The following is a 27,051-nucleotide window of genomic DNA, read 5'->3' as shown; positions in this document are numbered from 1 at the left end:
AAACGATTTCAGGCAACATTTATCATGCATCAATCAATGAAAAAATCCAGTTGAAAAAAATGTTTGGCAAGATTTACTCTATCTTAGGGTAACTTGCATTTTGAATTATTTAAAATACAAAAATCGACTTCGAATCATCGATTATTTTAATTTTCATCTTTAAATATTAGTCGCATGGCAGACAACCGTAGAAAAAATTTAATGAAAGAAAATGTTAGGAAACATTTACCATATATTTTTGAGCAAATTTTTGCATGTTATATTAATTAAAACTAAAATCGACATTTTTTAAAAAGGGCCCCAGAGATTATTTTAATTTTCATTTCGAAATATTAGTGGGATAGCAGACAAAAATTACAAAAAAAATCCTATTCGTATTCAACTATGATTTATACTTGGATTAGCCTCGCCTTGTAATAATGTAGAAACTTAGATTCATATAGAAAAGAACAGAAATATTTATTGCGGCATATGCAGATGTGTAAAGGAGCATAGAAAAACGGTAGATCCTGAGCGTAATGCTTATAAAAATGATGAATTTGCATATCGTATTTTTCGTTTTATGTACAATGGAAAAATTCCAGTGAGTCTTATACAAAATGAGTGAAATCTTGGATGAATTATCGCGCAATTTAGATACAAAGGGTAGGAATATTCGGCTCTTTTCTCTTAAAATCTCACACGTATCATACGTCTTTACGTCCCTATTGACGAGAATTTACAAGACCCCGAAGACAGGTCTTTGTTTCTACTTCTGAAACTATTCAAATAACTCTAAAATCTATCATTCGATGGAGACTTCATCTATACTAAAAAAAAAAATGTCGACACCGTCATATTTGCCAGTAGAGATAGATCACGAGAAAAGGTAGATTCACTATCATATATAAACGTGTACTCTATAAAATCTGTATTTAAATAAACATCTTACACATTATAGTATGTACACTTACATCTACTTACAAAGTAGACTTAGACTCAGTTCTCTCAGTTCGAAAAATCTGACGCACACGTTACGTTACTGACTTGACAGTGTTTGCAATACACAGCTATGCATATAAAATAGAATTTGCCAAGTGCTTTGAACTTTTCTCTCGACAACAGTCGATCGGACAAGTAACCTCGAATTTGAAATACAAGATATGTTCGCTCATCTTAGCTCGAAATTGGTTTCTATTGAAAGAGTGCGATTACAGTCCAAAAAAAGAAAAAGAAATGCTAAGCGAATATATCTAATTACAAAGCTTTGAACTTCAATTTTCGATTATTAACACTATTAACAATTGTACATTCTCCAACCCTGCCGCGTTTTTATAACGTTTGAACCATAAATCTTCAAGATTCATCACAGTTTTTGCACAGTCCCATATTTGAAAGTTTAAACGTTGTTGCTGGAGACGGGGCTGGTGCTAGACATCGAGTCGATCCTCATCGAGTCGATTTTCGCGACTATTTTAAGAGCCGGGCCCAATTTGATGCTCATTGCTGACATCAGATGATCCTCTTTGAGTAGCATCAAGGCCTGTCCGTCGATTTCTTGAATAGCAAAGTCTTCCGCGTAATCCGCACAGCCAGGTAAATTCCTAATGAAATCACATACCTCGTTCACCTGTAATAATCACGAAAGCGATTAGTTTTTAAAATTTCCTTGAAACAATCGAATCTTAAGCACTATTAGTGGCCTTTCAATAAGTCTTCCTTACCGTCCATTTTACAGGATTTATTTTTGGAATTGAATCGTCCAAGTTCGGAGTTGTGCTCGTAGTTAACGACTTGTCCTCTCCATTTTTTTTCATCGCATCCATTTCGCTGTTCTTCGCGTCGATTTCCATTTCCGTCCATTGTTTTTCTCCAGCCTCGCGTTCCCGAATTTCCCGCTTTTTACTGAAACGAAAGAGACAATTTCGAGAATTAGTGTTTTACTTTTTTTTTTTCATTTTTGCAATTTACTCACAATCAGTAATATTTTAGAGCTAATATTATTTCAAGAGTTTGAATGCCTCGATGAAGGAATGTAAACAGTACCAGAAAGTTAGGAATTGAGACCATTGATATTAAAAGAGCCATTATCAAAGTAGGCTTTAAACAAATTGTTAGAAATTATTCATTCGAAAGGGATACACATTTGATAGTAACAACTTGTCCAACAAATCAAACATATGTCACCTCATTTATGAAAAAAGGCTCAACGTGTTTTTTAAATTTCAAACAAGTTTTCAGGAAATATAGCCGTCATATTGCTTCAACTTAAAAAGAAAATATGTGTGTATTTATAAGTTGTATTCAAATAAAAAGTATCATTTAAAATTGATTTTCCCAAAATAAGTAGTTTCCGATTTTCCAGTTTAAAATATTTCGAAAATGAAAGCTTTCCTCAAATCTACAAAATTTAATGCCCTTAATTTTCAAAACATACTTCATTTGAAAACTGCGAATTAACAGAATTAAAAATTAAATTATTTTATAGTATTGAGCTTGAAACTCAAAAATTAGATCAAAATATTCGCATTTAAAAAATTTTTCCAGTCTGAAAACCCACGATATTTTAAATACAAAATAATTATTGTAGCTATATCCCTTTCAGGGTAAGCGTGACTCACTCGGTGAGGAAGGGATACTTTTAAAAAAACCTGAAAAACTTAACATGCAAACATAGTCTTCTATGGCGAAGAATTCCTTAGAAGTTATTTTCATGTTTGAGAGCTTTCCAATTTAAACCCCATTTATTTTGAAAGCTTTTTAAATCTCAAATCTTAAAAAATGTAAAGCATTCGAGTTTAAAAACAGTTTCAATTTAAAAACTTCGTATTTTCGGATTTGAAAATCGAATTTCTGAAAGTATCAAATTTAGATCTGAAAAATAAGAAGCGCCCAAGTTTGAAAATTGTCCTATTTAAAAAAATGTTTGAACCTGATACTGAACCTTGCATTTACAATCTATTTTTATATTTTGCACAAAAGGTTTGTATAATATTTATCTTGGTTTCCAAGTTTACAGAAATTAGTCTAGAAAAATCAGTGAATTTAAAAATGAGAATTCTGAAGCAGCCCTGAATACATTTTTATAAGAAACGACGAAATTAAAAGAAAAAACATAACATACCTCTTTGCACATATCGATGAGCAAAATCGTTTGTCTTTTTTGAACTTCTGATCGTCAAGTTGCTTTCCGCAAGTTTCGCACTTGCCGGTCGGCATATTTTCCGCATTTTCGTCATTGGGATAATTCGACGCGTGTTTCTTTTCTAAAAGACAAGAAAATTGATTATTATCCTCCATAAATGATATGTTATTTTATGAACAACATTTTTATATAATTTTTTATCCTTACTTGGAGGCTCTTCGTAGCCATCTTTATCATTATTTCGACTGGCGTTCGTCTCTTGACTCAAGGAACCATTCATAGACGACCGGTTGATAGCGAAGGGCTCTGAAGCTTTAAATGATATGAATATATTCATTTTTGGAGTTTATTTCAATAAAAAATTAATCAAACGATACAGTAAAATAATTCAAGACAAGAGATTGACAACTGGATAAGCACCATTTGGTATTTCCATTCCACACCAATTAAAAAACTACATCTCGAAAACTAAAATAATCGCCACATACTTCCACAATTTTGAATCAAATTCTTATCTTGTGGTATAGAACTAATTTTTAATGCTTAGACCTTACGAATTTTTTGACTTTTTGGAAAAAATGCGGCTTTTTGAGACTTCGACTTTTGCGACTAATCGACTTTTTGATGAAAAATGGAATTAATCAACTTTTTTCGGTTTTTCTCAAAAGTTCGCTATTCTTAGTTTCAATTTTAATTACAATGAAACTTGTAAAATTGAGATGAAAAACCAGAACACTTGTACCATTTTAATTGCGAACATTAAAAATGGAATAATTTCCCATTAAAGCTACATTCTGAGAACGTTTTTAGTTAATAGCGCTTGAAATTAAAAATGTATAAATCCGTGAATCTGTATATAGTTATAATTTTACAAATTGCGTATTCAAAGTTTTAGTTTTTTTAAATTACATGCTTCGACATTTTCAAGTCGAAAACGTTTGAAATCGATTATTTTTAAATTCAATTAAAGTCTTCACCCTTTTTTTCTATTGCCCCCGCTTTAAAAAAGAATTTCTCATTTTTTCCGGTTTAAAAAAAATTATAGAACCCAACTATTACCATCTATAACCATATAAATGTAACTATTTAGTTAAAAATGCATCCATTTTGTTAAAAAATTGAATATTTTGATTGGAAGTCCAACTATTTGTGAGTAAATTCGACTGTTTTGTTAATTTTTTAAAATTCAACTGCTTGTTTAAAAAATCCTTTTTCTTGGTATAAAATAATCGATTTGAAGGAAATTCTATTTTTTAGGCTGATCATTCAACTGTCTTCCAAAAAATTCGTCTATTTGGTGTACAATCCAATAATTTTGTTCAAAATTCATCTTATATGGTCCAAAATTCGATTGTTTTGTTGAACTCATGTTTGGACAGAAAATTCGTCTTTATGGATTGAAAATAGAACATTTGTTTTATAGTGCAAAAGTTGAAAATTAACTTTTTTTGTTGAAAATTGAACTGTTCTAAAAAATTCATCTTTCTTTGTTAAAAATTCAACTTTTAACTTTCACTGTTCCATTTGCTTTTTTAAAAATAGTATTTTTTACTTGAAAATTTCACTATTTAGATAAAGATGAATTTTCTTAAACTTATCTGGTTTAAAAATCATCTTTGAAAGTTGAAACTTTAACTGTTTGGTCGAACAATATTATTTTTTTAATTCAACTATTTTATTGAAAATGAATATTTCGGATGTAAAATTTAACTGTTCACTAAACAATTGCACTATTTAACATGAAAGCTAAAGTCTTTTGTTAAAAATTCGTCTTAGGATTGAAAATGCAATATGCATTTCGACTTGAAATCTTAGGAATTTAAAAAGATTTTCATATTGAATTTAAGATTGAATTGATAATAATTTTATTTAACAGAGTTTATTCCTCTATTTTGTTGAAAAATTACATATTTCCTTTGTTTCAAAAGCATTTTGGGTTATAAAGTTTGAATGGCTGAAAAATTAATAATTTCATATTAAAATTATACAGTCTTAAATTTCAAGCATATTTTTAAGTTTAAAATGTTAAAGATTAATCTCCTGAAGTTCAAAATTAATGTAAATTATAAACTTAATCATCTGAAAATAATCCTAGTTGACAAGTTTAACAGGTCAGAAAGAAATATTTTAAATCCAGATTCGGAAGGCTTCAAGCTGAATGACTTCAGTTACAATTTTCTTTTAACTTTTGAAAGCCAGTGAGAATTATGTACCCTGTATTCCTATGCAGTGTGATAATTCTGACTTTTATTCTGAAGTTTAGGCTTAGTTCTTTTCGATAATAACCATTTTGCCTCCCCCCACACACAATAAACAATTTTTCCTAGTATTTTCAAATATTTAATGCAGAGTTCTTGGAGAATATATGCTTCTATAATTTTATAAAAATGTTATGGTATATGAAAATCGACCGCACAGAACTTTTTCTGTTCATTCTGTAAATTTTCATTGTTGGTTCTGGTACAGTTTTCATTCTCATGTCTTAAATTATATCTACTTTATATTTTCAACTTACCTTCTTGTATAACAAATCCTTCGATCACATGAGTTAGAACTTGAGGCTTTACCATCGCCTTAAGTGGTGCTTGTTTGCTATTAACGTTCATCGGTAAAGATATCGGAGCTGGAGGTTCCTCACTGCCGATTATTCCATTCGTAAAGGAATTCACAGCACTTGCAAGATTGGCCAAAGGATTGTTAGACAATTTCTCATCAACCTTTGTCCCTGAATTATCGCAGTCTTCTTTCGTACCAGGTTTGCTTTGATCTGCTTCTGGAATAGAGAGAACCTTATTCTTAGCAACTGCAGACTTTATCAGAAAAGAATCCATCAATGATTTCAAGGTTTAAAATGATATCTCACCAGATGTATCCATAGCAGTGGCTGTTTCTTCAGTAACTGAAGCATCATTCTTTTTAGGGGCGGACTTTGAAGCATCATCCGCAGGAACAGGAGCAGGAGCGTTCAGCTGGGATATTAGGATACTCGAATCTTGTTGATTGCGTTCCGGGGATGTAACCATCATTTGAGAGTTGTCCTGTTGTTGAGGTGCTTGTTGCTGAGTTTGTTCTGTAGACTGAGCCAACATCGACATCGTTTGCACTTGAGTACCTCCATTTACTATTTGATTCGTCATCATAGCCGTATTTATCGTTTGCTGAAGAAAGAAGGATTGTTGGAAAACCACCACTTATAGGGTTCGGAAATGATTCTATTAAGAATAAAAGTAGATTCGTCATCATACCGGTAATTGCAATTGTTGTACAGTTGCCATCGGTGATTGTTGAACTTGATTCATCTGCAGGGTCGTAACTCCAACGCCTCCCATGGACACCACGGGCATTATCGGACGCTCTCCTCCAAGAACGACGTTTTGCTGCTGCTGCTGATGCTGCTGTTGTTGTTGTTGTTGCTGTTGCAAGGCCATTCCCGCTGGAAAAAATCGAAACAACCTTTCTGATCATTCCAATTCCAAGAGTCGAGTAATTAGTCTCAAGTCGATACGTTTCCAATGAAAATATTCGATACCTCAATGTTAAAACTTTGCTTTCTGAGTTGGCCCCTCGTTATAATACGCAACATGCGGCAAAAACTACGGCATCGGGCAACTTTAGTAATTAACACTCTGGTTTAGTATACAATTTATGATAATTTTAAATATCTTTGGCAGGGTTTCCGCTGGACCAGAAAAACCCAGGAAATGACAGTTAATTTATTTTTTGATCGGCAATTGTAGACATTTTTAGACAGAAAATATGTCCAAGTTTGACTTCAGCCGTTTTTTAAAGAATTAAGTTAAATTGTTTTAATTTTTAAGCGTACATTTTATTTTAAAGGATTTTAAAATGCAGTTTTAAAGACTAATCGAAAATTAGAAGCGTTTGAAATTTAAGATTTTTGATTAAAAAAAACGTTTTTAGTTGATCCACTGTGAATATAAATTAACTAATGATATTGAAAACTTAACTGTACCTTAAGAATTAAGAATTAAATAATAATTGATTTTACAAAAGACGATTCGGTATCAGTTCAAAATTTAAGAATTTCCAGATTTTAACTTTAAAAATTGAACAGATTGCAACTTTATTAACTATTTTCAATTTGTAAATAACTTCAAAATAATATATTTATAGTTAAAGGCTTTTATTAAAATTTAAATATTTTTTTCAGTCTAAAATATTCCATTTTTAAACCATTCAATTTGAAATTTTTTAATTACGGAAAAGATAAATTACTTAATATTCAGAAATATATGACTATTTGTTTAAAACCAGTAATTATAAATAAAATATTCGAAACTAAACAAAAAAGCTAAAAAGCTAAAGTAAAAATTGAACACATATTATTCTTAGCAAAAATTAGTTTAAGTTTAAGAGATATTTAGAAGTTTGGAACAGATTCAAAATTAATTAAAAATGTTAAATGATTCCAAACAATTGAAACGAGTGTGTCTACATGTATCGACAAAATCCTGCAATGCGTACCGAAATTTCGGGGCAAATAACCCACGGCCTAATTTAAAACAGAACATAAATCTTTGCAGATTTTCAACAAGAAATTTAGAAGTTGTTTAAGAATTGTAAAAGGCTTCAAATTAGTGAAAAAACATTTTCTTAGGATTCCTCGAAAAATTGCAAATGATTTATTATTTTGAAAAATTAATTTTAAAAGAATATTTAAAAAGATTTAGACACATTTACAAAGTTTTCAAAAATAAATGCGGAAGATTTTATGGAAATTTGTCTAATTTAGCAAGAGGTTTAAAAAAAATGTAGGAAAAATTTGAATCATTTTAAAAGGTATTCAAAAGTTCTGATAAAATTCAATAATAATATAAAAGTTGAAAAAATACAAAACAGCCTAAGGTAAATGTCGCAGCAATCGTGAAACTGGTTTATAATTTCAATATATTGTTAAAAAAAATAGGTTAGAAGTAAAATTTAATAATAAAACTCACATATTTTTAGCATTTTGAAGTTTTTTTTATATATTCCAAATAAAAATAATTTATCTGATAATTTAAGACGTGTTCAGTTTATGAAAAAAAAAAAACATAATCGTGTTTTTTTTAATGTTTTCAGCTTAAAATTGCTTAAAATGATATATTTAAAAAAATTTTGTGTCATTGACAATAAATAATGTTTGTGAACCGGGAAATGTTTGGGAATTTTTTTCTTTCATTAAAGCGGCCACCCTGCTTTGAGCTCTTTTAATCCTTTCGAATTTGTTTGAATGATGTTAAACTATTTCAAATTCTTTTAAAATTTTTTAACTTCCTTGGAACCTTGAAAATACCCTGAATTCAGTGCATTTCCCTTGCATTAGTTTAAAGGACTTTGAATTCCTTGAATAAGTCCAATTATTTGCTTTCGGGGAATTCAAAGGACTGCCGAAAATTGGAAAATGCAAAGAATTCGGAAGGATTCAATGAATTAAAAAAAAAATTCAAGGAATTCGGAGAATTCAAAATAATTCTTAGTAATTTACAATTCCAGAGTCAAAATTACTAAAATTAGGGGCCAACTCAAAAAGTAGAGTTGTCTTGGGGCCTATCTGAACCCGATTTAGAGTTGTAGCCACTTTAAAGCTCCATGCAGGGGCCAAAATTCATTCCTAGTAGCACTTCTAGAATTCCACTTATATCTGCAGCGTATATTGGCAAAAATAAATAAACTATAATTTTTTTTTTTAAACTAACTGGGAAAAGAAAGTGACCACATATAACATAGTTCTTTAATGATTTTGAACGTAGAATCGAGTGGGCTAGTTATTTTTAGCACAAGGTTGATATTCTGCAACTCTAAATCAACTCCATTTATGCCTGTGCAAAGTTTTTTCGCCCAATTGCATGAAGGTATCGATATATATTTGCTTTAAGATACTCTTACCCATCATTGGTTTAGGCTGAATTTGTTGCTGGGCTGACTGCTGCTGTTGATACTGCTGCTGGAGTTGCTGTTGCTGGATATGTTGCATCTGTTGAATGAAGACCTGTTGGTGTTGCTGTTGCATTTGTTGTAATTGCTGCTGTGGTTGCTGTGGTGATTGCATTACTGTTTTGTTTTGAGTCCCGAAATTTTGCTTGTCAACATTGGACATGGGTGAGCCAGGTGGTTGCGCAGAAGTAGCAACAGAAGTATTCGTGGTAATAAGTATTTTGTTATTGTTGCCACTATTGCTCACTGCGGGTTGCTGTTGCATTATCATGGTAGCATGATGTACATTGGATTTAGTTTGATTTGCTGCATCTGTTTTTGACGTTGCTGTGGTAGCATTTGGACCGGGACTTGTGCGAACCACTGGCTTACCACGGCCTTTACCAGCACCGCCACCTCCTTTGCTCTGAATGAAAAAAGACCGAATACGGTTCTCTACATTTTCGTATATTACAAAACAAAAAAAGTGCGATATTCACCGGTCCCTCTCGTGCCACGTGTAATCAACTTTATTATAGTCCGAAAACACAAATTCAAATGAGTTTCTCAAAATGTAATATATTAATAAAATTTTAGTGCTAAAACTAGTCCAAAAGGTATCAAGAAACTTTGAATTAAGAATGATCACATTTTCCTTGTTGCAAGAAACTTGGTTACATCTTGAGAGAACTTCTGTCAAAAATGTCGCTGTGTAAAATATGAATAATTCGTACAAGTACCGTGGTCTGTACACCATGAACAGTCTGGGTCGAAACGGAACTCGCTGGACGAATATTGGCACCTTGCACTCCTTGCAACGAGGAAGGTAGAATACTCAGTGGTCGCTGTCCGACCGAGCTCTGTTTTCCCTGCTGTTGTTGCTGCTGCTGGATGTCCATCACCCTCGGCTTTCCACCTGCATTAGCGATTTGCTGCATACCTTGAATTTGCTGCTGAGTGGCCAAAGCTGAAATAAACCCGCTTTTATTGATCCAAGAAACTAGGAATTATAAAATGAAATCAAAATTACAATTTAAAATCAAAATATAAAGTTGACAGTAGATTAACTTTAATACAAACCATTGTGTGCTTGGATCGGCTGTGGACTTTGAATGTACATATCCTGCTGCGTGGGGCCTCTGATAAATATTTGGTTCGGAGCTGCAGTCAAGAGAGTCTGAGGTTGCAATCCCGCCCAAGCAACTTGCGGTGCAAACTGCCAGGGTGCGAATTGCATGCTGCCACCTCTTCCACCAGACTGCGTTCCCGCTGTGCAAGTGGTGTACTGAAAAGTATCAGGAACATGTTTAAAAAGTTGTTTAGATATTAAAATTATTTTGAAAGATAAAGAACAATCGTTGCGAGTGTAAAGACTTACTTTTTGTACTTGATCCTGCTTATTGTTCGATTGTTGTTGCTGCTGTTGTTGCATGGACGGAGGTTGCGGCGATCCTAGGACGCCATGGTGACCAAATACGACTGTTTGTCCACCGCCTGGGTTTGTGGAAGTAGGTACGGGTAGATATCCGGTTAGGAATCCTTGGACCTTGGCTCCTTGCGTGCCGGGATGGCCACCACCCTGGCCAGGATTTGAGGCGGTTGTTAACATGTGAGGAGTTAACTGAGTTCCCGTTTGGAAGGGTTTACCAGCTGTTATAACCTGTTAAAGAGTTTGAGGATTGTAGTTGCATCAAATATCGTGTAAAAATGCAATTGTTAAGCTAAATTTAATCAAGAGATTTACGCTTACCTGGATAGATGATGGATTAATACCAGCAGGATGAAGCGCTAAATTTCCTGGCATGATTAAAGGCGTCCCTTGGGTGTTGTAAAGTTGTTGCAAGTGGTATGCCTGACTTTGGAGGGGTTGCTGAATGACTTGAACTGCCTGTGGATGAGCAGCCATTGTTGTAATTGTTGTTCCACCCTGCTGGCCAGAGAGAGTCATCGAAACAGCTTGCTGCTGTTGCTAATTTTGTGTTAGAAAATTAAGGGTACATGATAATGACTAGTAATAGCTTTAATATTTATTACTAGTTCTCTTCTTGTACCCATCAGCCTCTCTCGAGATTTCAGGTTGTCGAGCGATAATCAAAGTATACATTATCTAGCTTTTTATTACTTTTTTCCCGTTAATTTTATAGAATTTCCCTGTCTTTTTGAAAACTTTTCTATGTCGCTGGGCACCCTGTTTTTAATCGTTTGAAGTGAACCAAGGCAAATAATAATTTAATAAAAAATATAAAGGATGACCTTACCTGTTGTTGGGGCATGATCGCTGCAACTTGGGGTTGAACTTGAACCTGCGTGGGCACGACATTGTGTTGTCCATTTGCCTGTTGTTGTTGTTGTTGGTTTTGCTGCTGCTGCTGAACTTGCATTTGCTGCTGCTGTTGAACTTGCTGTTGCTGTACCTGCATTTGTTGCTGTTGTTGCTGGACTTGCTGCTGCTGGTGTACCTGTTGCTGCACTTGTTGCTGTTGCTGCACTTGTTGGGTTTGCTGTTGTTGTTGAACTTGTTGCTGAACCTGATGTTGTTGTTGGACCTGTTGCTGTTGAACATGTTGCTGCTGCTGTTGTTGTTGTACGTTTTGTTGTTGCATTTCGTGCGTCACGATCATCATCTGTTGCTGTTGAGGTTGTTGCTGTTGTTGTTGGGGTTGAGATTGAGAAATCTCCATTTGTTTAACGTCCGTCATAGTTAAATATTCTAACTTCTCTTATTATTTATATCACATTGCTAGAGGTACCTTTTCGGAGCTGGAAACATTTTTTTCGAGTTACACGATTCTTCTAGTCTACCTGAAAAATACATTTAAGAATAATGTAATTATTGTCAGTGTTTTGAAACTTTGATTTATGTTTGTTTTTATTTGATTGCTGTTTTAGTCAACGATTTTGTGATTTAAAAAATTCTCGACAATTATTGCGGCTCCTATCGACTTCGTTTGTAGGTTCAAGTTTTTTATTTCTCAAACTAATGTTTCCAATAATTCCAATAATTCAAGTTAATATCCAGAAATTTTTTATTATTTTTGTCCAATCTTATTCTGTTTTTTTCATTTTCTTTTATTCATAAAATAATTTTTGAATGGAAAAGTATGGCATTCAACACTACGTAATCAATTATTTATGAACAAAGCAAAAATGATCTACAATTAAAGAAAAAACATTTACCTAACCTATAAATATGGCTTAAAACGCTTCAAATGATGCTTTCATCGCCCTCATGACAAAAAACATGTATTTGAAATGCTAAAAATTTAACAATTAAAAATTGTTGCCTAAAGAAGAATCTGACAGGTTGTAAAGAATGGCTTCCCGTATATTAAAAAAAAGACGCATGTAAAAATTAGACGTCGCTGTGTCCGAAATTGTTTCTTGTTGAGGTTAGTAAACTTTGAATTGTTGTCATGCACTCATGCGAATATTTTTAGTCTCAAGAAAACTGCATATAATATTCCATTAGACACCAGTACTGTAACTGGCCCATAAAACTCTTAAAAGAATTCCATTATGCAACATTGTTTATTGCGATTGGAGATAACCTCTCTGGTTATTCAGTTCATGTATACATGTGGTATCGACATTAGTGCCAATTTTGTGCTCCGGTGAAATTGATTTACATGTCTCAAGTATTATGTGCTGAAGTAGTGTAATGCGATATTTGTGATTAGATTATACTGTGGAATCAGCTGGCTTGAAAAGGATTTGATATTTCAAGGTGAGTTAAAGAAACTGGTACAAAGATGTGAACCTAACCTATAAATACCTCACACTTTAAGTCTCTTTAATGCGAATACGATTTCGAATATCGCTACTTTAGTGAAGTAGAAAGTACTTATACTCAACAAAACAGAACTTATATTATGATAAGTCTTAACGAGACTCCAAAGGTTATCTTGGGTCGCAAACACAAGTTTCTTGTCGTTAGCATTTTTTTAGTTTTTAGAAGAAAGTCGACTCGAAATTAGCTAGATTTGGACAGAATTGATGTTATAATGAGTAAATAAGCTTCAAATTCGAAAAGGCATAGTAAATTTTGACGTAATTAGTTCTGCAGGCATTGTACGTGAGGCATGGGACAAAGGGTTTCCGAAGTTTCGAATGATGTTGGGAAGAGTAGTCCTGACTCTGGGGTTTCTGGATTTGTGATTGTCGAAACTTTTGCTCCCAAAGTTTGGAAGTCATCCAGTTCAAAGGGGGCCTAGGGGGGCTAATAAAGGCCTTTTGTAATCAAGTTGAGAAACTCTGATGAGTCACAATCCCGACGCATTGTTTGTCCTTGTTTATCTCTACACGAGCAGCCCCATGAATACAGGCAGGGACGCTCTTTGGCGAGAAAAAGGGAAATATTAATTGAGAGAAGGAGCCTAGCGCATGGGGTCGAATCCGGGAAATAGGGAGAAACTCTGGCGAGAAATTCATCCGGTATTGTCCGTACAGTGGTGCTCAGTCTCGATCCATATCTGCTAGCTTTCTATATTAAATACACGTAGTATAAAATATACTCCAATGTTTAAAAAATATGCTGAATTATCATCACCACATACCGAATTATTCCTCTACTTGGTGTAAACATTAGCGGAAAATTAAGGAAGGAATTTAACGTGAGAAACAGTTTTAAAGCGATGAGAGAAATCATTGAGGCTTGTGAGCTAGCCCCTTTAAAGAGCGAAGGTTTCAACTTGATTGTATTCGTGTGAGGAAGATAGCTTGTTGTACAAAACGATCATTGCAAGGTGATATGTGATACGACGCTACGAATGATAGTACGTTGAAAAAAGTATGTGTTATTAATCAATGTTTTGAATCTCGTTTTCAATACCCGATATTCCGAGAATGAAGAATCAATATTTAAAGAGATAATATACCAAGGGCATAATTTAGATGAAAATGAGAAATGCAGCTCGAGTGGAGGTCATGGCGTCAGCAGACATTAAAATAAAAGAATGTTCAACTCAAAACTAGAGACGTCGAATGGAACCCGAGGCTCTCTATGCACGGCTATAGCATACAAAAGTGACGTCAGGGATCGGTGGACTGATTTCGAATCCGGTGAAAACTGCTGGCGTTCCATCTTGAAACGGCACAAAACAAAATGTCGTCCACGTCGAAACCACCATAATTAGTAGAGCGTTGAGGGTAGGGGACCCTCTGGTGAAGACCGGTTCAAATGTATGAAAGGGGACGGTGGATCGCTGAAAGAGATAGTGAGGGGAGAGAAAATAGAGAAGGGGAGGTGAAGACTGGGGGGAGCCGAGCGGCCGTCTCGCAACATGGACCTCGCCATAATGTAAATAATAATAATAATGATCATAATAGCACGCGGCTCTCCCGAAACGCGATGGTACATATATATACCTACGTGAAACCGAGGGGCGCGATATACCGAGGGATACGTCCCTACGTCCTTCTGACATGTAAGCTCAAACGGCTCGAAAACTTTCGTTACAGGCGCTCTAGGGAAATAAAAAGAACACACTTCGGTCTCTGATGCCGCTTTCTCCACCATACACATTATAGTAGTACATCCCTGAACAGCGAAGTGAACTCCCGTGCCATGACGGCACAGTATATTTCTCATGGTCGCTTGCAATCAAACGAATACTCACATTGCGTCTGCGCAGTCACACCTAGGCACGTTTTGAATTACACCAAGATCACAATTCACCACTGCACTGCACGTACGCGAACGTTTTCGTCGATGGAAGTATCGGTTGCAATACTGGCTTCTTCGAAAGCTCGGAGAAAATTTTTTGCAATTGGTAAATGACACTGTGACGGGAAATCGACGTAGTCCTGAGGTTCTGTCAGCATTCGTAGTCGTACTCGTTGTCTGCTGTTCTGTTCCCACTCGGCTGCACGAAGTCCCCTTGCCGCGCCCCTTCGAGCGTCCACGAAGTCTGTTCCCTCTACGAGGAACATACACCCCTTGTCCTTTCTCCCCTCGCCTTAGTGCTGGGTAACCGGGGGATACGATTGGTCAGATGTCGACAAATCCCAGAGGTATCGTCGGCGTCTAGAAAGGCGGAGCCTTCGGGTATGGGGGGCTTTACGGGCGCATGCCTGCTTCAAGCTAACGGTACTAACACATCAAAGAGAAGGCATTCAATCGTTACGACCCAACACGCGTACAAATAGCAAGGATGATTCCCCCCTGGGTTTCTTGTTCGTGAGCAGCTATAGTCCAGCGGCAGAATTTTCAGCATAGCTTCCACAACGTGCAATGATGTACCGATCAGCTAGGGTGCCCTGCATTCCTTCTGATCTTCGGGATGTGGTCATCTGGAATCCAGATCGAAATTCCGGAATCTAGAATCGAATAGCAAGGACATTATTTGACCACCGTGGTTCCTTGGAGTAGTCTGCATTCCGGCGAAATCCTATTTTTATATCTTGCTCAATATCTATCGTAGGATCCACGGTTGTTAGTTGGATTGTTAACATTGGTGAGATATTAATAATCTTGACTTTAAGCAAACCAAACTCAAGGATAAGGTTGTGGAAAATTCTTGATTTCTCAGAGATTTATGTTTCGTTGTTAGTTAAATTCTTAGCGATAAAGAGATATCAATCTTAAAACAAACTTAATTTAATTTCTGTGGTATATTCTACATTTTTCTAGTCTTATATGAGAAAACTGGAAACTTCTCTCGAAGGATGAGTGCACCGGTTTTCGTACAGCACCCCCTGGACAGCTAAATATTTTTTTCTCTAAATTGAATTGGTAAATTGTTTCGAAAGTTATATTCTGTGAAAGAAATTTAAAAGTTGTTTATATTCTTGTTTTGGTTTCTTTCGAAATAAAATTATATTTTGCCATGTTTTCAAGAAAAGGCATCAAATGATGGATCGATACCCCGAGAAAATGTATTTCAATTTTTAGTCTTGATGAGATATTAGATGAAATGATAATGTATATAAAATAACTGTAAATTATTAAACCTAATTATTGGATAAGTTCTTAAGAGATAATAGAACGATTTCTGAATTCTGGGCATGTACACATTGTTTCAAATTATCCAAACTTAATTATTTTATCAAAAATGATTAACTAGATTATGCAAATGGATGGTGGGTTTGACTGGATATCGCAGGCCAATAAATAATTTTTCTATGTTATTTATTTGTCTATGGTAAAGATATAAAATACACAGAGAAAGATGAACTGGTAAAGCCTACACTGAAAAGCATTTCGGTTGGAACTTTGCATTAAATGTAATGGAAAATTTAAAAATGAATAGAAATTCTCAGGCACGGGGAATTGAACCCTAACAATCAAGCTGTAAATCGACTGCGCTACGCACTAGACTAGTAAGGTACAATTCTCCTCTTGCTTGAATAGGGTCACTCATCCGCTAGAGCGGCTGAACTAAGCTTATAGGCAAGATTATGATACCGGTATTGTAAAGTGAAATTGCAATACGTGTATGGTAAACGGAGCGTATTTTTAAAATTGCAATTCAATTAAGTATTGCAGTTTTGTCTGGCACTCGTGCAGTAAAAATGTGGTAAAATTTTCATTCAGCTTACATACATTAACGCAAATTTATGATATTTGCAACTGAAATATCCACATATTTAACTCGTTTTTATAGCGTATGCGCAACTTGCATTAAGCATACAAATGTGAAGTCTGTCCATAATTTTTAATGAAATGAGTATCAATTTGTTGTGTAACGTGAAACGGTTGAAAAAAGTGCTGATGAATATTAGATAACTTCTACATTTTTTTTCCCCTGTGAGGTTAGTTTTAAGATTTTATTACAATTTTGAGACGTTACCAGCTCTTTATATACAAACTATAAATGGTCCGAAGAGTGCTGAGTGTACACATTTTACTGCGTATAGCAGCAAGAATTAGTGAAAGGACAGGTTGACTACGTCGATCATGCGCATAATCCCTCATAATTATGTATTGTGTATTCTCTAAACCTGAAAAAGGATCAAATTCTCAGTGAAATTTTTCTGATTCAAGTTTGAATCAATTTCATTCTCGTCAGAAATCAATTATTCTTCTGAACTTTTTGGGCAAAAAATGACTTGTTATCTGTAAAAATAAATACTCCTATAAAGTTATATCTTCTCTGTACATTTTTGTTGTTGTAATTTTAATAAACATTTATTGTACATTCGTATATTAAATCTAAAAACTTTTGGTATATGAAATTACCATTAAAAGGATGTATATTAAAGTTTAATGTATGTTAACCATTAGTTAGAAAATGTAGATAATTCCACGTTACAAAAATTAAAAATAACTTGGGTCCTGATTTTCAATTCCATGGGATGAGAAATGACGTTTTTGTCTATGAAAACATAATTTACACTAGGTTTTAAGTAGAAAAGTTCAATCAGGCGAATAATTAAGAAACCTAACCTGCATGGTTATGTGTATAATAAATGTATATTAATTCTGAAAGATGATTATGTATTAAATTTAATTTCCAGTACATGCAAATGAATATTCATATGCATATTCAATTTCAATTAGGTTTTCCTAAGAGTGTAGTTTTCGTGATAAATACTTTTCGACTGATTTAAATAATCAAGTTCTATCTCAGAAGTCCGTATAAAAATAGGCTAACTCGGTGGCGAAATCTACAAATTTTTACAAAATTGAGGTTCACACAGACAAAAACTGGCGTTTCTGTTAGAACCGATTTTTGGTTCTAAGGGAATTGCAATAAAAAGGAACATCTCTAACTGAAAAGAAAGCCTAAATGATACATTATTCCAAAGGAATCCAAATTATAGGTTGTAATATATACTTTTTGTACATGACTCATTTTCTGTCTCCATCACTCACTTCGAAGATTTTAGTACACTGTTAGAAATTTCTATAGCGATTTTATTATAAATGTAATGGAAGCAATATGCATATACGTGTAGTAAATTTAATATACCATTATAGTGTAAAATAATATACATGTATAGTAAAATAGAGTGCATAAAAGTTGAAAGTTCTTTGATTCATGCATATCTTGTCAAATATTTAATACTAAAATAATAACGTACAATTCATCGACTAAATTCCTATTTATAATCAAAGTGCAACGTACGTGTGGGGGTTTCATCAAAATTCACTGCCAATGTCAGCATTTTTACGTGAGTGCTGCTGCTTTTAGGTTAGGTGTCTCTATTATGTATTTAATTGAACTTATCCACTTGAAACCCATTATAACTTATGTTCAACTAGAAACAAAAATAATGCTTTATTATTTAGAATTAAACATTACTGCAAAAATCATTTTTAATTTTTGTAAAGTGAAATTACCTGGCTCTTCTAAGAATTGATCAATACACATGTATATTAAATTTACTACGCAGCCTCTTAATAACTATTTCATAGATCGAGTTCTTAGATTTACTATACAAATGTATATTAAATGTATATTAAAATTGCAAACATTTTTAACAGTGTAGTTACCAACGCAAATTTTACTTTATAATACAGATGTGACGGGAAAAATTTAATAAAGAAACAAAAATTATAGATTCGCAATTCTTGAAAGGAGGATAGTGCACGTGATATGAGATTTTTGAAGGTTATGTTAAAAATCCGATGTTACAACTGCGTGTGTACCGTAAGGCGCGGGACTATTTAAAGTTATATAATATACACTTGGAATATTAAGTTAGTATTAAATTATTTTACAAGTTATGTATTTCTAACATTCAATTTAATTTGCTTAAAAAAACATATACATTTTTTGAAAGATTTATCTGTATGATTATGTTGGCCATATATCGAATATCAAGGAACTAAAAGGGACCCCACGGTCGTATACACAGTGATTTACAGGTCCGGGAACTCTCGTGGAGGGACAAGTTCCTTAATCGAAGATTCCGTTTAATTAAAAAAATTACCACTAGTGGTGTAATATTAGAGTAGTAACGGTTAAATTTAAATATTTATTATTGCTTCTTCTGCTTGTTTGTTTTTTGCTTGAGCCGCAACATAACCAAATCCCATGTTTCGATGGTTTGTTTTCATTATTTAATCAATTAATCTGATGAATATAATAACCTCAAAATATAAAACACATAAGCTTAAATAAACGAAACTACATGAAAAGGCCTTTTCCATACATTTGTATGGGCTTCTCTTGAATTTTTTCGCATTTTCTATGATGTGTTTAAAACAATAGTTTATGGGTTAAGCAGAATTTTAGATTTTGCGGAAACTAAATTTTGAAGAAAAAAATCATTTTCGAGATTAGAGTTATTTTCTTATTAAATAATGCTAATCACAGTAAAGGTATGTAGAAGCTTCATATAAATACATTTATTTAAATTAAAAAGCTATATTTATTTTTACAAAAATTAATGAAGATGGTAGGTAATATTATCAAATGTTTTGGACCGTATTTAAACAAATGTTCTATACTGCAAACAAGTGTGGGTAGACAATATCAATATTTATACTTAATTAGCTCATTTTTTTAAACCTAGTCTTATACCTTCATAAAAATACTTTGAATTAAGCTTAGAGAAAAAAAAATGTCGAGCATATGATCTGCAGGTTAGCTGAGGAGCATTATTTATAAAATTAAAAATAAGTGATAAGAGAATACATTTTTCTCACTTTCTTTTTCGATAAGACATTATTATGAATGCATATGATAAAAATGTAAGTAGGCAGATAAAAGCTGTGGCTTACACAAACTCTCAATCTAACATGTGCCTGCCACTTTTTACTGCCAAATTGCCTCTTGCAAAAGAGTCAACAGTGTAGCTGAAAGCGCGATACCAGCATGCGAGCCTGTATCCATATATCTTTAATTTATGAATAGGGCGTACTTAAAACCAATGGGTTAGATCTACTGCTTTAGTATTCATATTTTACTCTTTCGGGGCAAAAAATATCTGCAGATTGTAAAAGTATTAACAATGTAGATTAAACATCGAAATTACATTTAAAATAGAATGGAATAATTGTTTAAGGCCAATAAATTAAAAAAATTCAAATGTGGACGATCTACCGGTGATAAAAATTTAGGCCTACAATCAGGTGCCTGTTTTCGGAATATTAGATTCTTATATATCATGACTTGAATTTATAATAGATTTTAAAAATTTTACACAAGTTACATTTTATATTTTATAGTACCTTAACTAGATATTTTCTTTACATTAATTACGAAATAGAAACATTTTTTCTCCAAAAATTTTGAAAAAAACTCTGCACTCACATAATCTTGGACTTTGAGCAGGCACATGCTTCCGAGTCCGGTATCTGATCGGTTCTATCTAAGGAAGAAAGTGATAATCCGATTCATGTGACAAGAATAATGGGCTACAAGATAATGTGCATTTGATTACATTCTCTACTCTGGCATCAAATGAACTTAAACTCCTTTTACTATAACAGAAAAACCTCAAGCTTCTTTAATAATAAAAAATTGGATAAAAGCGTTGCAAACAGCTAACAACTATGACTATGTTGACTACTACATTGAAACTTACAATTACATTCACAACTCTTAATGTAGTTTTCAACTTCCTCCACTGTTTTTATCTATTTAGAGAAATAAATCTAAAGCTTGTGGGTTCTCTCTAATACGTATAGATATTTACATTTGTTTTTTTCATAAATTAAATATCCTGAATTAAAAGGATCATTTTCATTACTTAAGTATTTAAATCAATATGCACTTTAAAAAAAATTCCAATTTAGTTGTAATTACTCTTATGCATATCTAATATCAGAGCGTAAGATTAAGCCGTAAACGTAAACTATCAATCAGTTCGCAATTGGATACAAGTGCAACGAACAGGAAAAAAACGCACGAGACTTGAAATAGAAAATTGTCGCTTGGTAACAAAAGTCTCAGGTTTCTTGGACTCGACACCCGCTCCTGGAACAGCTGTCTCTAAGCGCAGTTTACGCCCCACGTCCGCACGCATACCATCGCAAGTTTCGATGAGTTGGTGTTTCACAACACTAACAAGCCTCTCATCCAATCCCAGACAAGCTCACCTCTATATTCTCTATAGGCTACACTCTCTACAGTCTACAGTTCTACACTGTGGCACATAAACCTGGCCTAAATTCGCGCGAGATATACTGTACAGCTTCGGAGTTTGACGCTCGCAAAATCGTCGGCGTTAAATTTTTATAGTCAGTAATGCATGGATTTAACAATAAAGCCTTTCACAGCTTTCAAATATAACCCAAGTTCTCACCAGAAATAACCCAAGATTAGGAATCTCTTGTTGCTCATCTGAGATTCAAAGAATTGATTCCGAAATAAATGTTCCCCTGATTCAAATTCTTAGATAACCAAATCGTATTATGAAATTCTAATTGCAAAGATATTATGAATTTTCAAGGCACGCTTTTTAAACAATAAGGGCAGGAGAGGCAGCGATGGTAGGATTTTTCTACGAACATGATTGTTCTTCAAGGACCCAAGTCCTTACGAATTGAAGCTCTTGAAACTGGACGAGCAGAGAAGAGAGAAACGCATGCGGAATCACAAATTCTGTGCTTCGTTAGCATTTGACAAATGGGCGTAGACCTTTTTTTAAATACTCTTGTTGATGTGGGGATATAAAAACTTATATGGATGCAGCATGCGTGATATGTATATGTCTCCGAGTGATAGGTATATGTATGCATGCCCCTTAGCGACTATAGCTGGAGCTCTGATGAGGACTATAGCATATCGCGACTATGTGAGGTTCAGGTATAGGTATAGATATAGATATAGATATAGCTGTATATATAGATATACTAAACAAGGTTAGGAAAGTGGGATCAGAGGGTACAAGACGTGTGCAGCATCTGTGGAGTGTCGTTGAGCGTCGATCGCGACTAGTGTTGGTAGTAGTGGGGCGGGTAACCAGCCAATGGTTTAGGTTCGTCGGGGTTGCCAAGGAAACCGGTTAATGATTCGAGCCACCACTGAGGAATTGGCTTTGCTCAAGATTTCCGCGCATGCGTCCCTTGATTTCACAGACAGGATTTATTAATAGCTCTACCGAGGATGGACATGTGTGCGTGTGCGTGCGCGTCCAACCCGATGTCTGTGTGCCATGGTTGTATGCGTCGAGGCTACACGCTCGGTATACCATGTAACGTTGGCGTGGGATGGGTTACCGCCGTTGATTCTATATTCTATGGACGCATATAGCCATTAAGTTGGCTCACGCATGCACACCGATGCAATTCCTCGGAACCGCCGCCTCGATTGGTTTCCCCCCTCCCCACGATACTCCCCCTCCAAAGTTGTTTGCCGCTCCCCCCTTCACTGCCGTCGGCACAGCCGCACATATTTCCATCACATTTTACTGATTCGATGATTGGCCCTTGGATTCAAGAGTCCCTTATCTCCCGAGGATTTCCGCTCAAGTCACTGGGCTGGCCTGATGTGTAAAGAGCGAGGGGAAGGCACTAAAAAGTCCCCCTCGGAATGTCGCTGAACCCTCCTCCGCGAAATTTGATCCGTGAATTCCAAGCTGACCTATGGTTTCTTTTCCAATTGTTAATAAACGATTGGAGGCATTGATCTTTTGTCTGAACTCTGAAGCAATCTGAATCTAGAGTTTGAAGAATTTTGCTGGGCTTTATTAAAGATTCTTTCAGGTCGAGTTGTGTGCGGACTGCATGCAATAATAAGCTACTGCAAAGCAATTAGTGCTAATTCTCACGTGCAGATAGGTACTTGTTGAGCAATTTTGTGTAATGAGGAGTACGAGACACGAGATATTAGGTTTACACTTTCTATGATAACTGTTCTTGTATATGATTATGAATTCAGAGGAAGTAGATGGAACATCTTTTAATGAACTTTTCCGACATGAGAAAGCAGGTTCCTGGTTTTCATTATGGCTACCAGATTTTAGTTCTTCATTGTAGAAAACCCGAAATCTGGTTTATGTAGCATGCATACTCATATATTTAATCTTTGCAATGAAATATTCCAAACACGGAGAAAAAGATATCGCACAAATGATATCGCAAAACCTCTATATTGCAAGAAAGCGCAATATGATAACGTACAATCAGGTCCCGGAGCTTTGTACGATATTATAATGCACTAATATCACAGACAAAAATGAAGTTAAATTTTGTTGCTGTCGTCTGCTACGGCGTCCTTAGAAGCAATGGGAAAAAGACAGAGTATGAGTCAGGAGTTATAAATTGGGACACCAGATTGAAAACAATCACAGAAAAAAATAAAAATTTGCTGCAGGTAAGACCTGCAACGGTTAATGGTTAAACAGATTTCGGCGAAAGTTTCACTGAGGTTAGGAAAATAAGTCTGAACTCGTCGACTGCGTCGCGCTGAAGTGAGGAAATTTCAGTATAACATGTAGAATCAACAACAGAAAACACACCAAAAATTTGTTCTTACTGATATATTTCCTCCGAAATAAATCACATTATTGTAGACGAATTAGAACTTATTTAATATCATTTAGCAGAAGCGCAAAATGTAACTGATGGATGGGAATCCCCATTTCTTGCGTTATGGATTGCACAATTATGCAGCATATAATGTAAAAACTTGCAATGTACGATATCATTCTCAGTGAATGATGTCAAATTTCGGAAATCATTAGTACTTTTCGGTACCAACTTAATTTAACCCGTACTTACACATGGAAGATCGTGGTTCAATTCCACATCCGGGGCCAATATGGAGCAATGCCTATAGTAAATATAAATTCTGTACTAGTATGGAAAATTACATCAAACCCGTATTTCCATTATTGTCTCATACATTCATGTATCTATATCAGAAATAATGCTTCATAAGCTTAATTATACATACTAGGAAGTTCAAACAAAAAGTTGTGAAAAATTTCTTAGTTTTTTACGTTTTTCTGGCAAGAAATCCGCAGAATGTCATACACATAAATCAAATTCCAGTTAATGTTGAAAACATAGTTAACCATTTTACCAGAAAATTTAATTCCAATTTGTTCATCGTAAATGGAGAAGGGAGAGAAGGAAGGTGTTGTCATCACGAGTTAGCACCTTTTGATTTGGTGGCTCCGAGATAAAACTTTGCCATTTGGACCAATGGTCCTCAAACTTTTTGTTTACTTTTCAGGTAACGGCTGGGTAGACCCAAAAAATTTTGTTGACCTTCCTGGCCTATTGTTTTCAACTTTCTGAACTTTATTTTCTGAACTTTACTGAAGTACACTATTTTGCTAATTTATGTCAAGAAAATTTGGCCTCAGTCATTTTGAAAGTGACACAACCCTCCTTCGTTCTCTCTCGCGAGGGCACAACCATGTTTAGCCACTGTTATTAAATTTCACATAAATAAAATCCAATTATTATACATGTAATATTTACCTCTAGCTTTATACTGCCTCTCTGCGAATACAAATGAAATTGAAAAAGAAGCTATTTCCCGCCTTATTTTAACTACTTTTCCGAATTGGACCCCTTCTAGCCAATCATGCGCTCTAAATCTGAATTTGTTGAATTTAACTAATTGCAGTTTGAATCATAATTAATTACATATACTTAGTAAGGGAATCAGTGATTGATTCGTTTTTCATTTACACTGGGAGTCCCATTTAAGTAACTGCCGTTTGAGTCGTTCCTAAAAGTTCAGTCCTCGGCATTTTCAATTTCATGATGCGGGGACATCGGAACAGAGAAAGAGAGGTGGTGCTCAGTCATGCGTGACAAATAGCAGCGTTAGCTGTTAGCTTGCGTCAAAATCCAACAGAAATGGATCACATTGACCTGCATTAGTACTTTTTAACTAATTCAGACGTAGAAAGTATTTTTACATATTGCATGTAACTTTCTGATACCTCCTTTCCTTCGCCCCCCCCCCCCCTTTGGGGTTTCACCCTTGCGGATCCATCATATTATAAATTATATTTGTAATCGTAAAGAGCAATGATTTTAATTCCAAATTTATAAATTGCTAATTTTTAAACTAAAAATACAAATATACTTTTTACATTCTCATACGAAAAGTAAGAGAAATATTATATATTTTCCTTATAAAAATATCGAATATTATTTATAAATACAAAGATTGCACTAAATATTACGTACGTTATGCACGCAAGTACAATGTTCTATAGACATTGTGCAATTTTACATATTGTTGTATCACCAATGAGATTCTCAGTTTCTGACTCTTCATTGTTACAGGACGGCCCTGTAACTGGGAGGTGTAAGGTGTGTCTGTCGATGCCAAGGGTATCAGAGCCTGATCCCCACTCTTGTTAGGTATTTAATTCATGCATGAAAGACTCCTTTGAAACGCTAATATTATGGTAAGGGAAGGGAAGCGGGTTCCCGACCACAGAAAGGGGTGGGGGCAATCACTGAATCCGGCTCCCATATCTTCCATTTAGGAACGAGATGATCGCTGATAAGCCTTCACTTACGTACCAACTCACTATAGAGATATCTTCGATCAATTATTTATCAGCAATATGCAACTTGAAATAACTTGATAGAACTGTAAAACCACTTTCTTAGAATATATAAACAAATTTCAAATTGATGATGTTTATTGGCAATCTTCCATACATATTTACATTACAAATATTATAAATTCAGTATCAAGAATCTAACAGTATACAGCTAAACCTGTTGATCAGGATGTCTATAAATCTTCTTAAGGAATCCTACTATATTTAAAGTTAATCTTGGGAATATTCAACACGTAACTGAATGAATAGAAGACCATAAAGGTGTTCTTGTCGTTGAAAATGAGATTATCGAATATCATGAAATTGGAATATTGATCTGAAAAAGCAGTTGCCTGTTGCACTTACAAAGGTAGATCTTGTAAATCTCATAGACAGATCTTGCAGTTGTGATTATCTATTTCTATTATGTCCAGCGATTTGGGGCCTTTGGCTTTGCTTTGAAAAGCTATTATGTCTCGTTTTTCTGGAAGATCTTTTTCTTTGTTGTCCGTTTCGTTCCAGGGGATCAGAATAAGGGGATAGTCAATAGAAAACGGTCAGGTACGAGGTATTACGCAAGAAGAAAGCCCACTGATGATTGGGTGAGTCAACCTGTCATGGTACCTCAAGTCTCGAGAAGGTCCATTCACCCAATCACGTGCTTCTGTCATTCTATTACTAAACGTTGCATCCCACCTACGGATGCTCCCTCCTACTTAATTTTAAGAATCCACCTACGTCTCCCCCAGTCGATATCCCTCTCGCGATTCAAGCTTTTTGCTTTCCATTCCTTTTTTACGGATCAGCAACACCATGATCCATGCAGTGAAGAGTTGACGCAACTCTACTACCGAAGGGGAACCGGTGCAGTCTTCTGTGGCCCCCACCTCTTGGACTCGAGCTTCACAATGTCCGTTCCCAGTCATTTTTAAATCGAATCGGGATACTTGGAGGGCGATGCGAGAATGAAAGCAAATATAAGCAATGGCATTTCCCGGGTATTGCGTAACGCCATTTTTACTCATGTTTAATCCTCGCCCTCCTACTTAATTATACTGTACATCATTTATGTTCTCCCCACACGCTTCAGTCGGGGGAAAGCAATGAAACTGCAAACTTGTGTGTTGTTTTGTACATCTGGATTTTAGTCATGTTTGATTCGTGGAGTTTAAAAGAAGGGTATGAAGGGGAACTTTAATAGTTTGCAGGGACATTGTGCAAGGGGCAATGATTTGAAGGAAATTCTAAAAATGGAGAACGACTGTGACTGCTATAAAAGTTGAAAGATGCCAAGATGGGGGCGAAACGATTAGGAAATGGGTGTATAAATGGATAGTTTCAATAACTTAATATAAGTTTTACTAGTCGATTTTTCAAGTTACAATCGTGGAGATAATTAACTTTCTGTGTTAAACACTTTTGTATACAAAATAATGATTCACAGTTTTATTTAGCGAATTGATAAATTCAGGTTTTGGAATTTGATTATTCATATATGATATATCAGAATTTCAAAATTTTAAATGTAGGGTCCTATCTAATACGACGAAGATTGAAATAAGAATTTCATGTAACTATTTCCTAAATTTTAAGCTGTCATTCTGGAT

At 34.7% G+C, this 27,051-nt stretch overlaps 2 protein-coding genes across 9 annotated transcripts in view; one reads left to right on the top strand and one right to left on the bottom strand.

Annotated features, from left to right (window-relative positions):
* Positions 1–893: 893 nt before the first annotated feature.
* Positions 894–14,908, bottom strand: LOC117168685 (polyhomeotic-proximal chromatin protein-like). 6 transcript variants are annotated; one of them, XM_033354360.1, is made up of 14 exons: positions 14,656–14,908; positions 11,299–11,842; positions 10,791–11,009; positions 10,419–10,700; positions 10,121–10,325; positions 9,775–10,007; positions 9,014–9,467; positions 6,370–6,557; positions 5,988–6,282; positions 5,640–5,894; positions 3,332–3,436; positions 3,104–3,245; positions 1,704–1,884; positions 894–1,609 (listed from the first exon to the last, which is right to left on the bottom strand). In XM_033354360.1, exons 2-14 carry the CDS (start codon positions 11,737–11,739, stop codon positions 1,379–1,381), a joined length of 3,231 nt encoding a protein of 1,076 aa, XP_033210251.1. In that variant the 5' UTR covers positions 11,740–11,842; positions 14,656–14,908; the 3' UTR covers positions 894–1,378. The 6 variants fall into 6 exon arrangements, with proteins under 6 accessions (XP_033210251.1, XP_033210250.1, XP_033210253.1 ...); XM_033354359.1 differs by having other exon boundaries at positions 5,640–5,897; positions 14,656–14,907; XM_033354362.1 differs by having other exon boundaries at positions 5,640–5,897; positions 10,791–11,000; positions 14,656–14,907.
* Positions 12,456–27,051, top strand: part of LOC117168687 (D-2-hydroxyglutarate dehydrogenase, mitochondrial) — a 184,699-nt gene continuing 170,103 nt past the window's right edge. The window contains exons 1-2 of one of the 3 annotated variants that reach the window (XM_033354368.1): positions 12,456–12,764; positions 25,179–25,205. The gene's annotated coding sequence lies outside the window, so the exon portion shown is untranslated. Of the gene's footprint in view, positions 12,765–25,178; positions 25,206–25,235; positions 25,257–27,051 lie in introns of those variants that run through there. The other 2 variants (XM_033354365.1, XM_033354369.1) reach the window with 2 other exon arrangements.

The sequence above is a fragment of the Belonocnema kinseyi genome, chromosome 3 (assembly GCF_010883055.1).
Source record: "Belonocnema kinseyi isolate 2016_QV_RU_SX_M_011 chromosome 3, B_treatae_v1, whole genome shotgun sequence".
Taxonomy (NCBI): Eukaryota; Metazoa; Arthropoda; class Insecta; order Hymenoptera; family Cynipidae; genus Belonocnema; species Belonocnema kinseyi.
Note: the sequence above shows the minus strand (reverse complement) of the source record. Positions and strands in the feature narration are given on the sequence as shown.

What these genes read in the sequence shown, in the direction of transcription:
- LOC117168685 (XM_033354359.1), bottom strand. Translation starts at nt 11,739, where the DNA reads ATGACGGACGTTAAACAAATGGAGATTTCTCAATCTCAACCCCAACAA. An exon ending in CGATCATGCCCCAACAACAG is followed by an intron (nt 11,010 to 11,298) that starts GTAAGGTCATCC and finishes ACACAAAATTAG; the next exon opens with CAACAGCAGCAAGCTGTTTC. An exon ending in TTAATCCATCATCTATCCAG is followed by an intron (nt 10,701 to 10,790) that starts GTAAGCGTAAAT and finishes ACTCTTTAACAG; the next exon opens with GTTATAACAGCTGGTAAACC.